The sequence below is a fragment of the Pecten maximus genome, chromosome 10, assembly GCF_902652985.1.
Source record: "Pecten maximus chromosome 10, xPecMax1.1, whole genome shotgun sequence".
NCBI lineage: Eukaryota > Metazoa > Mollusca > Bivalvia > Pectinida > Pectinidae > Pecten > Pecten maximus.
In genome coordinates, this window is record NC_047024.1 from 27116257 (window position 1) to 27129538 (window position 13282).

At 34.2% G+C, this 13282-nt stretch overlaps 1 protein-coding gene across 2 annotated transcripts in view; it reads left to right on the forward strand.

Moving 5' to 3' along the window:
- LOC117336135 overlaps positions 1–13282 on the forward strand; it is a 35438-nt gene that overhangs the window by 9137 nt on the left and 13019 nt on the right. Inside the window, exon 3 of one of the 2 annotated variants that reach the window (XM_033896519.1) lies at positions 5791–6306. In XM_033896519.1, the coding sequence (XP_033752410.1) occupies positions 5791–6306 (516 nt within the window). The remainder of the gene's footprint in view (positions 1–5790; positions 6307–13282) is intronic. The other variant, XM_033896520.1, reaches the window with a different exon arrangement.

The following is a 13282-nucleotide window of genomic DNA, read 5'->3' on the forward strand; positions in this document are numbered from 1 at the left end:
AATAGGGAGGTCAGATTTACAATATCATCACTCATCTTCGCTTGGCTGCAGACTGCATAAATAAGAAGCGCAAGGGCCAAATACAAAGGGGCACCGAAGGGGAATTTGTGTTTATGAAAGTGTACGGTATCTCTCTGTTTTCACCTGAAGAAGAAAATAAGATTAAGGTGTTTTTACCGCAGGAAGCAGACATTATCTATACATGTACTTCTAAAATAACCGGAACCATATTATGAGATTAATTTTATTTATTGTTCCATCTATCTAATTATATATTAAAAAGGATGAAGGACTTCATCATTTGTGTGTGACATGTTTGCGAGACCTATGACGAGGAAAGATGTGCTTCGTGGAATCGAACGCAGTGAAAAAGAAAGTTTGTCACTCTACCAAGACATCTGATATCTGCCGCTTACACAAACCGCTTGAAAAATGCAAGTTTGAAAACCCAAGGGCTTGTTAATTTTAGAGCCAAACACTTAAGTTAACAATAAATATAACTTTGCTAAAAGGTCTCTGTATTAAATATATAACATGTACATTTTATGAATGGTATAATTACATGTATAATATGTGCATCTATATATACGACTTTATATTCCTTTTTTATTTAAGTCCTCGTAAATGTCAGATATTCATGTGTTGTGTAGAACTGTAAAACCCAGGAGTTCTTGGTGTTTACATATAACTTGCACTTTAAATAACTTTATAATGAGATAAGTTGTATGCTTTTATGTTTCTGAAAATCAGAAATTTCATAAAAAGTACCATGTTTGGCAGTCTATATCTAGGTCCTGGCATCCCGCCCACTTCCAAGGATGCAATGAAAAAGATAAATCTCGATGTACTTATTGTCTAGCTCTTGTTACACATCAGAGTAGTATACCACGGATTTTTTAATGCCTGATAATAAAGTTTAAAGTGGCATTATGGTAATATTTTTCGGTACTGTTATTTTTATTAATTAATAACTATTGATGAACAATCTGGATATGTAAGTTTTTCGGCGTAGTACTTGCGTACAGCACACCACACACCTGTAAACAAAAATGGTCTCCCAGTGACTCGACTGCGAGCATTATTGAGTGTCGAATTGGCAGTATCAATAAAAATAATGTATGTTAGACCCTTAATTACGCATGTTTTCCTGATTACTTGAATGTTTACATGTCCATGCTAGACTCATATATGACTATACTAATGAGCTAATTAATTTCAGTTTTAGTTCAACTAGTCCGAAGGACTGGTGGGCTTATGCCACAGTGATGTGTTCGTCTTCTATCAACGTTTCCATTCAATCGCTACCAGTGATAATAAAAAATTACAGACGAAACATATCACACCTAGCAACATTACTCCCTAGGCCGATCTAGATCTAGGTCAAACCAGGCAAACTCCCTCGTAACTTCTTTCTTCATTGCTGTCGCAACTTCTTTCTGTCTTAACAGTCTTCTCCGTGTTTGTTCATCCAATTACTGTCTCCGTTTGGTATGAGACCCGTAATCCCTTTAAATATCTGCTGCCACTTCGTTGGACAATCCCTTTTTGTTAACAGTCACTTCCCCCTTACACTTGATTGAAAAGTACATGGAAAACATAAGCTTGCATCAGTATATGGGCAAGAATAGTTCATAATGATTACAGAACTACATTTTCATCATACAAGTAAACAAACCGGATTAAATTATTGTCCGTTTACTTTTGGAATATCACAATTAGATAAAAAAAAAACTTATTTAAATCCCCATGTTCGATATTACTATTCCATGCATACAGTTGTTCATAAGATAATTGAACTTCATTTGAAATATCTATTTTCGACATTAAGAAATAGTTTGTTGGTTTCCCTCTCTCTTCCGCCCACTTTGCCTTTGTTCTTATAATCCCTCATTTCAACTTGTCTTATTTATTTTAATTCCTTCTTTTTCACCAAATTGATCCAGATTGACATTATCAATATTTTCTAAAGTGTTAATATATTCTATAGTGTTTTCTTGTATATTTTTTCTGAAGTGTTAATATATTCTATAGTGTTTTCTTTTATATTTTTTTCTGCTTTTATCCGTATGCAATAGTTTTACCTTGATTTTTTTAACAGTAAGGTCTCTAAGACAAGTTGGTCGTTTATTTGGAACAGATATACTCGCATTATTAATAAAATGCTTGTTTATATAGAAATAGGACATCATGCTTTTTAATTTCAAATATATATATATATATATATATATATATATAACAGACTTTGCCGCAAGGCCTTTCTGCCCTCTCAGGCTTCTTTTGTGTTTTTTTTTTGTTTATTTGTACGTTGCGGCAAAGTCTGTTTTTTGTTATTTTTTATACATTCACCTTCTCAAGGACAGATTTCAATTTCTTATATATATAGTTTTGAGATGATCCTCATCATTAATAAGCTATTATCAAATTTCTTCTATATATTTTCTAATATTTGCTCCACTTATGAAATATATTTGGTATTACTGAAGATATTGTTGAATATTCTGTTCATTATTTTATAGCAACATTTACATTTGCAGCTTTAAAGTTCTCCCATTGTCGTTTGTAAACAGTGATTTGATTAGTCAAATCAGAAAAAAATGATATACGAAAAATATCAATGCCTGTTTAATAGGGCTATTTCTCTTCCATTACAATCTGGATGTCCGTCTCTAAAATATCTACTAGACTAAATTCAGCTCCCAGTTGAATCATTTTGTCTCATGCATTATGATTGTTTATGTGGTATACCTCGTATCTTAATCTAGATCAGGGTTCAGCAATAAATTAAAACATCTGCATATAGTATACGTTTTATTACGGTCGGTATTCATTTATCACATCTATTTGCTGATAAAAACTGGGGGTAAATAAGTTTGACACACATTGTTATTAGACATTTCCATTAACTGTCGGATATGAGAGTGAGCTGTGAATGCGAGTTATATTTGGGGGTCGTCTCAAAACTTTCCTTTTGTTATTTGGGTCATTACCGCAGGCTATAAAATAAACTATGCATACCTTGCAGAGAAAGATATCTTTAAAATAACATAGGCTGGTATATAAGCCGTTAAGTTCTACAAAGCTATCAGACTGGTTGGTAAGATATGGATAAGCAGGTTTTGATTACCTGTCAGAAATGCTTATTGTTTATTGTGATAAGTTCTGTGATACCTTATCAAGGTATAAGTCTTTATTCACGAAATTGATATTCGAAGTTTCTTAAAATTACAATGACACTTTGGCATAACTGAGGATCTGTAAAGGTATGATGGTCTTCAACTTAGGACGTCGGATATGTTGTCAACAGAAATCTTGAAAAAGCCGGTCTCGAAAGAATAAAAGCGAGGTGTCCATTAAATTCTGCATTTCGACTTTAGTTCATATTTAATGATATACAGGATATAAGTTATATACCTGCGGCGTAACCCACATAAAAAATTATATAAACGATATCTTTTCAGATTCATTCAATACTGACACAATGGATACCATTTGATGCTTTAATTGCTTAAAGTTTATGATAATATAATGGCGTGATTGACATAACTGTTCTATCATCGGTATCGTATTTTTTCGTTTTAATATGACCATTTATTACATTTTTACCAGTGAAATATCAAAAATTATTCATTCTATAAAAGTGATATTTTTCACTAGTGAAGAATATCATATTTTTCACTAGTGAAAAATATCACTTTTGCTGATTTGACCAATCAAATTAATGATTAGAAAATACCAAAATAATTGACCAATCAGAAAGCCCGACATATATGTCAGCACCTGGACAGGGGAAACTACTTTTTTTGTTTACAAATTATCGCTGTAGTCCTAGTTAGCATACGGGGTAGGGTTTTCGTTGATAAAAAATGTAATAAACAAAATATCTAACAGTGTCTTCAGTAAAACCAAATATATTTCACTCGTGTGGCTAATATTTTGATATTTTTCACTCGTGCTGCGCACTCGTGAAAAATATCAAAATATTAGCCCCACTCGTGAAATATATTTGGTATTACTGAAGACACTGTTAGATATCCTCTATGTATTTCTTATAATTCTTCAACATGTTAGGGATCACTGGACTGTCTCTCGCTGTTTGAACATCACATATTAGACTTGCTTAATATAATGCATTGCATACCCGTTTGTATCTCTCAAAGGTATACCTGGATATAGCAGTATTATTCTTCATTTCTAGCAATAATAAAGGTTGGAATGCAACCCAACGTTCATATATATCATATCATATCTACGTCGATTTTCAGAAGAGATCATGAACGCTTATTTGAATTAAGTCTTGAAAATAAACCATAAGATTTTTACTAGAGGAATATAAATGTTGCTATACGGGTATTGCACGTACATTTATGTTTTAGGTGACTACTGTTAGAAGCTCACATTCATAGCTCATCCTCACAATCTAATGGAAATACCTAAGGAAGTCACTTTATCTACTATTAACATGTCCGAGACAATATAATTACCTACTTCATATTTGCCTTCACCTTCAAAATTATTACCGATTAAAATGACTACCACACCCCCACCTGCTCTAGAGTAAGATTTATTAGAACTTAAATAACAGCTATAACCTCATTCTAATAATATTTATATCTATAGTAAAATGAGTGTTTTGTGAACAGGAAATTTTACCCTTCTGGAACTTTAGTATGGTAATATATATCTTTTCGCTTACCTTTGTCCTCCAAACCCAGAAAATTTGCCGATAAGTTGCTTATAGATTATAAACTTGATATAGTATAGACTTGAAAATTAAAACCAATGCCTTGAACATGAACACTACTACGGTATAACGAGAATGTATTAAAAAGAAATAGAAAGGAAGAAGGGGAAAGAGAATGAGAAAGAGCAAAAAAGTAATAAAATATCAATTGGACCAACAGTGTTCATACCAATAAGGCGACGGAGGAAACTAAAAAGAAGGAAAGGGATGATAAAAGCTCATAGGCAGGTGAATACACCCAAAGTTGAATGAATTTCACAATTTTGAATATTGGATTTCAAAGAAAGTCAAACAAATATATTCTGAGCCGTGCCAGTATTGTATGAATTGAAACGTGGCATACAGGTTACGGAAACTAATAATCACGAATTTAGTGTCTGTCATCTGTAATCTCAAAGTAATGTACACAAGAGACAGATATAAGTAGGTATATCTTTTAAAAGAACATTTAAGGATTGAATAAAGTGATGTTGAGGTGTATGGGGGTCTTGAGACAAATTTATCATGAACTGCTTCGCAGTTCATTGAATTTGTCTCAAGACCTATTGAGGTTTATACCCCCATACACCTCAACATCACTTTATTCAATCATTATATTTATATTTTTTGATATTTTTGTATAATATTTTGTCCTTGACAAATAGGGACTTGTGCAAGTCTACCACGGAACTTGCCGAAATGTATGTCATCATTCTTCGTCTACATATGGTTATTACTTTCAGAATTTCTTTCATGAACAAACTTGATAACGAATTAAAACAAATATGATTTTTAATAGAACTTATTTCATATAAATATGATCATTTTTAAAAAGGAATTAAAAAATATAGTCCAAGCTCGACAAATGTATTCCTACGCCGGACTTGATATAGTTCATTGAAAAATGACTCGAGTTAACTGTGGTAGGTTCATTGAGTCTGAATTAAGTGGAAACATAAATATTTAATGATGTTTAAAGATAATCGGCATGGGATTTATTTGAAAATGTGTTATATTGTATTGTATTGTATTGTATTGTTGTGTTATTATTTTCATTTTGTCTATTTCAGCAGACGCCTCGAAGAAACTGTCGTTTTGTTCATGTAAAACTGGAAATGGATGGGATTTTAAATGTACAGTGCAATGTCCAGATCCAGTTGATATATTCAAAACTGATCTTCGATCCAAGTTACGAATCACATGCGATGCGCATGTGTCAACGGAAGTGAGTGCTAATGCTTCAGTGCCTATGTTCAACTTTACCGATAAATGTTTGAGAGACGAACTCGATAATCAATGTTTAGACGGCAAAACCGTACCCAATATTGTGCATTACATTTTCTTCGGTTTATATAAACTTTCATTTTTTCACTTTCTCAGTATTTGGAGTATTCATATCATACAAAAGCCATGTGCTATTCTGATCCATGTTGATAAACAGTTATCTGGTCGATTTTGGGGCTACATCATCAGGGTCATACCTAATATAGTTGAAGTACGAAGAGCGCCTCCTAGTCACATCTTTGGGATTCCGATACATTTGGTTGAACACAAAGCAGATGTTGCCAGGCTGGAGGCGGTCAGAGGTACGTCGTTTCTAATTTGTATCCTCAGAAAGTTTACACTTATTAACTTAATGTTTTCTTTCGACATTTTTGATACAACGAAGTGTCAAAAATTTATTCAAGTCACTTGCTTTAGAAACAAGAAATCCGAGTTCTCTTTGAAGAATTACAGTTGTTTCAACATATTATCTCTGGTTGACATAAAATACTTTCACCGTCAAAATTAGATAAAAGGAAAATATGAGATACGTCTAGCGACATTGGATTTTAATTCAAATTGTATGACCACATCTTACATTCATGTTTTGATTCAACTATTGCCAAGAGATCCCAGATGGATATTGGCGCCAACCATTGAATTATTTTTTTTTTCTTCTTTTACGATTCCCTTTGAACTATTTTAAAACAAGGGGAACCTAAAAGAAGAGCTTTCTGTGAACAAAATTAAATATGCGCAACAAGAGACCACGGAGAATATACACATTAAATTTGAGATATATCATTCTAGTGCTTCTCAAAAAATAGTGATAACTGTAGAAATCCAAGATGGCCACCTCTGGCCAATTTGTTTTTCAGTAAGCCTCTAAATACGACATGCAAAACCAGACACCAAGGTGAACGAACAAAAGAAAGATCTACAAAAACTTTATGAGAAATATGGATAACAATCTTCAAACGTTAAAACTCAAAATGGGCCGTTTGTCAACCATTTTATCATCAATCTTTAAATAAAACACGCACGACTAGGGATCAAGGATATCCTACATATAAGATTTCAAAGTCCACAGATTGCTTTTTGAGAAATAGCAATCACAACTTGTCAAAACACAAATTGACCGCTTGTCAGCCATTTTGTTTTTCGATCAGTCTAAAAAATTCAATAGCCGCAGGTGAGGACCATGGGAAACTTAATATAAAATTCGAAAAAAATCCATTAAATGCTTTCCGAAAAAAAAATTGAGGTTCCAAACTTCAACCTGTCAAATTTTTTTATCAGTCTCGCTATCAATATGCAGAGGTTAGAACCATGGGGAACCCACATATAATTTGAGGAGAATCTATCAAATAGAAATAATAAAAAATAAAGAAATATGTGTAGCCAATTTTTTTCCCGATCATTCCTAAAATTTAATTCAATCTGTGAAAATACAAAAATGGCCGCCTGTCGAACATTTCAATTTCTATCAGTACTTCATTGTGCCCAGCTTAAATCAATTGAAAACCTACCTAAGAGATTTAAGAGAGATCCATACATCATTTTCTGAGAGATAATTGTGACCAAACTTCAATTGCGCTTAAAATCTAGTTTTTGTCAGTCGTAAGCTACACGTTGGAAGCATTATATCTATAACGTTGTGCGGATGTCCTCACAACAGAGTATGATTGCCTTGATTATTACCAATAAAGACCGTCTCTTTCTGAGATGAGATATTGTTGATTCTGATGTTTTGCTCTTCGAGATTCAAATCTGGTCGCCTCCCGTCGTCAGATTTTTCGGAGGTTGCTACGCTGTAATCATAGTTCTTATATATCTTCTCTTCAAGACTCAAATTTGATTTCCACCTGTCGTCGACAATATTCCTGACATAACATCGCTGAGCTCCGAAACTCAAGTTTTAGTCGACTCCCGTCATCACATTTTCGGAGGTTGCTACGTTACAACATTTTGGGAAGAAACGTCTGTAAAGACTTCTGCATCTTCACGTGCGGGAAAAAAAGAATAACGTTCCATCATAAAACATGGTTCTGTTCATGTTACGCTAGTATCTGTCTTCTATGGCACGCCATTTTGTCATAAAATACTCAAAATACTGAAGGTCAGATATTTTTACCTTAAGGTCAAATAACTTCGTAATAATAACTGCCCGTCCTTAGATACGACACTACCATAACTGGGGGATGTCTCGGAAACGATTTTTGGAAATCTGTACATGTATTATTTTTTTTAATCTCAATTAGATGCTTTTTAACTTGCTCTGTCAGCTTTAAGGTCGAACTGTCAAATCTTTTTACCTTAGGGGAAATACACCCAAAGTCGTGATTAAAACTGTGCCCTGGACATAAAGGACTCGTCCATTCCATATTCGGAACAATTAGCTCGGGTGCGGGTACAGCGTGTTCACTTTATCGCTTTGCCAAGGTTGGCTTGACGTTTAAGAAATCTGTCATATCAAACACACCGAAAACTTGTTTTTGACAATATATGTGCATGGGTAGTTCATAGGGAATACAGAAGTACAGCTTGAAGAAGATCTAATAAAAATAGACTATAATCAATCTGACTAATTGTCCTTTAGTTAAAAAAACTTTGTTGACCTTAAGGTTAAAACATCGTTTGAAATTGTCACTTATTTATCTTAAAGTCCAAATTTTTAAAATAACGTTTTTTTGCCATTATGGCAATAATATAAAAAGTTTATTTACCTTAAGGTCAAAATATTCATTGGTGTTACTAATGTAAGGTCATATACATGTTAACACTGATAATCATTGTATTTGTTATCGCTGCCATGTGAAAATCAGTCAAGCATAGTCTTGGGTAGGAAAGGGTTGAGTACACACAATAAGTGTCACTGTTATCTTGATCAGGACTTGTAATGGTAAAGGACAGAACTAGAAAAATAGCAAATGGAAAAAAAATTGTGTGTTCACTGGCCAACGAGGGAACTTTTGTTCAGCGACTCGACATACGGCATTTGACATTCAGATTTTGAATGTTATGTAGCGCAACATACGACATACAACATTCAAGTTTTGAATGTTCATCGGCTCTACATACGACATTGAGATTTTGAATGTTGGGCAGCTCGGCATACGACATTCAACATTCAGATTTTGAATGTTATGTAGCGCGACATACAACATTCAAGTTTTGAATGATTAGCGGCTCGATATGTATTAAGATTTTGAATGATTAGCGGCTCGATATGTATTAAGATTTTGAATGTTGTGTAGCACAACATACGACATACGATATTAAAATTTTAACTGTTCAGCGGCTCGACATACGACATACAAAAGTATAAATATAGATATTTTTTATTTTTCTTTTCTTACACAATTCTTTGTTAAATTCATTTGTTCCTGAGGTTTTCTATAGTTTCAGATAAAACTATCACGGCACAAGTTCAACAAGAGGCCCACGGGAGCTGCATCGCTCACCTCAACTCCCCCTGTTAGGCCTCGCCCCTCTAGTCCCGGAGTAGTCGAATTTGCCATTTATGCAAAATATGTTCCCCATACCCCAAGGATGGCAAAATTTGGTTCAAATTCATGTAGTATTTTATGACTACATTATAGTAGCAATTTAAAGCAATTACACTATTTTCCCTATTGGGTCCCACCCCTCTGGTCAAAAGGAGTCGGAGTCACCATTTATGCAAAATCTCTTCCCCTTTCCACATGAATGTTTGCTGACTTAAGTAGCGATTTAAAAGAATTACTCCTGTTTCCCCTGTATGGCCTCACCACTCTGGCCCCTTGAAGGATGTGTCTGAGTAAATTTGGTTAAAATCCATTAAAAATATTATGAGTGGTAGCGATTTAAAGGAATTACGTCTATTTCCTCTATTTGGGCCTCCCCTCTGATCCCTTGAGGGTCAGAGTCACCATTTATGCAAAATATGTTTATAACAGTCGTTATCATAGTGTATGACAGTGTAACAGTCGTTAATATAGTGTATGACAGTGTAACAGTCGTTATTATAGTGTATGACAGTTTAACAGTCGTTATCATAGTGTATGACAGTGTAACAGTCGTCATCATAGTGTATGACAGTGTAACAGTCGTTAATATAGTGTATGACAGTGTAACAGTCGTTATTATAGTGTATGACAGTTTAACAGTCGTTATCATAGTGTATGACAGTGTAACAGTCGTTATCATAGTGTATGACAGTGTAACAGTCGTTAATATAGTGTATGACAGTGTAACAGTCGTTATTATAGTGTATGACAGTTTAATAGTCGTTATCATAGTGTATGACAGTGTAACAGTCGTTATCATAGTGTATGACAGTGTAACAGTCGTTAATATAGTGTATGGCAGTGTAACAGTCGTAATTATAGTGTATGACGGTGTAACAGTTGTTATTATAGTGTATGATGGTGTAACAGTCGTTATTATAGTGTATGACGGTGTAACAGTCGTTAATATAGTGTATGACAGTGTAACAGTCGTTATTATAGTGTATGACGATGTAACAGTCTTTATTATAGTGTATGACGATGTAACAGTCGTTATTATAGTGTATGGCGGTGTAACAGTCGTTATTATAGTGTATGACAGTGTAACAGTCGTTAATATAGTGTATGGCAGTGTAACAGTCGTTATTATAGTGTATGACAGTGTAACAGTCGTTATTATGGTTATGACGGTGTAACAGTCGTTAATATAGTGTATGACAGTGTAACAGTCGTTATTATAGTGTATGACGGTGTAACAGTCGTTATTATAGTGTATGACAGTGTAACAGTCGTTATTATAGTGTATGGCAGTGTAACAGTCGTTATTATAGTGTATGGCGGTGTAACAGCCGTTATTATAGTGTATGGCAGCGTAACAGCCGTTATTATAGTGTATGACAGTTTAACAGTCGTTATTATAGTGTATGACAGTGTAATAGTCGTAATTATAGTGTATGACAGTGTAACAGTCGTTATTATAGTGTATGGCAGTGTAACAATCGTTATTATAGTGTATGACGGTGTAACAGTCGTTATTATAGTGTATGACGGTGTAACAGTCGTTATTATAGTGTATGACAGTGTAACAGTCGTTATTATAGTGTATGGCAGTGTAACAGTCGTTATTATAGTGTATGGCAGTGTAACAGTCGTTATTATAGTGTATGGCAGTGTAACAATCGTTATTATAGTGTATGACGGTGTAACAGTCGTTATTATAGTGTATGACGGTGTAACAGTCGTTATTATAGTGTATGACAGTGTAACAGTCGTTATTATAGTGTATGGCAGTGTAACAGTCGTAATTATAGTGTATGACAGTGTAACAGTCGTTATTATAGTGTATGACAGTGTAACAGTCGTTATTATAGTGTATGACAGTGTAATAGTCGTAATTATAGTGTATGACAGTGTAACAGCCGTTATTATAGGGTATGGCAGTGTAACAGTCGTTATTATAGTGTATGGCAGTGTAACAGTCGTTATTATAGTTTATGCCAGTGTAACAGTCGTAATTATAGTGTATAGTGTATGACGGTGTAACAGTCGTTATTATAGTGTATGACAGTGTAACAGTCGTTAATATAGTGTATGGCGGTGTAACGGTCGTTATTATAGTGTATAGTGTATGACGGTGTAACAGTCTTTATTATAGTGTATGACAGTGTAACAGTCGTTATTATAGTGTATGACGATGTAACAGTCGTTAATATAGTGTATGGCGGTGTAACAGTCGTTAATATAGTGTATAGTGTAAGGCGGTGTAGCAGTCTTTATGATAGTGTATAACAGTGTAACAGTCGTTATTATAGTGTATGGCAGTGTAACAGTCGTTATTATAGTGTATAACGGTGTAACAGTCGTTATTATAGTGTATGACGGTGTAACAGTCGTTATTATAGTGTATGGCGGTGTAACAGTCGTTATTATAGTGTATGACAGTGTAACAGTCGTTATTATGGTGTATGACGGTGTAACAGTCGTTAATATAGTGTATGACAGTGTAACAGCCGTTATTATAGTGTATGACAGTGTAACAGTCGTTATTATAGTGTATAACGGTGTAACAGTCGTTATTATAGTGTATAACGGTGTAACAGTCGTTATTATAGTGTATGACAGTGTAACAGTCGTTATTATAGTGTATGACAGTGTAACAGTCGTTATTATAGTGTATGGCAGTGTAACAGTCGTTATTATAGTGTATGGCGGTGTAACAGCCGTTATTATAGTGTATGGCAGTGTAACAGCCGTTATTATAGTGTATGACAGTTTAACAGTCGTTATTATAGTGTATGACAGTGTAATAGTCGTAATTATAGTGTATGACAGTGTAACAGTCGTTATTATAGTGTATGGCAGTGTAACAATCGTTATTATAGTGTATGACGGCGTAACAGTCGTTATTATAGTGTATGACGGTGTAACAGTCGTTATTATAGTGTATGACAGTGTAACAGTCGTTATTATAGTGTATGGCAGTGTAACAGTCGTTATTATAGTGTATGGCAGTGTAACAGTCGTTATTATAGTGTATGGCAGTGTAACAATCGTTATTATAGTGTATGACGGTGTAACAGTCGTTATTATAGTGTATGACGGTGTAACAGTCGTTATTATAGTGTATGACAGTGTAACAGTCGTTATTATAGTGTATGGCAGTGTAACAGTCGTAATTATAGTGTATGACAGTGTAACAGTCGTTATTATAGTGTATGACAGTGTAACAGTCGTTATTATAGTGTATGACAGTGTAATAGTCGTAATTATAGTGTATGACAGTGTAACAGTCGTTATTATAGTGTATGGCAGTGTAACAGTCGTTATTATAGTGTATGGCAGTGTAACAGTCGTTATTATAGTTTATGCCAGTGTAACAGTCGTAATTATAGTGTATAGTGTATGACGGTGTAACAGTCGTTATTATAGTGTATGACAGTGTAACAGTCGTTAATATAGTGTATGGCGGTGTAACGGTCGTTATTATAGTGTATAGTGTATGACGGTGTAACAGTCTTTATTATAGTGTATGACAGTGTAACAGTCGTTATTATAGTGTATGACGATGTAACAGTCGTTAATATAGTGTATGGCGGTGTAACAGTCGTTAATATAGTGTATAGTGTATGGCGGTGTAGCAGTCTTTATGATAGTGTATAACAGTGTAACAGTCGTTATTATAGTGTATGGCAGTGTAACAGTCGTTATTATAGTGTATAACGGTGTAACAGTCGTTATTATAGTGTATGACGGTGTAACAGTCGTTATTATAGTGTATGGCGGTGTAACAGTCGTTATTATAGTGTATGAC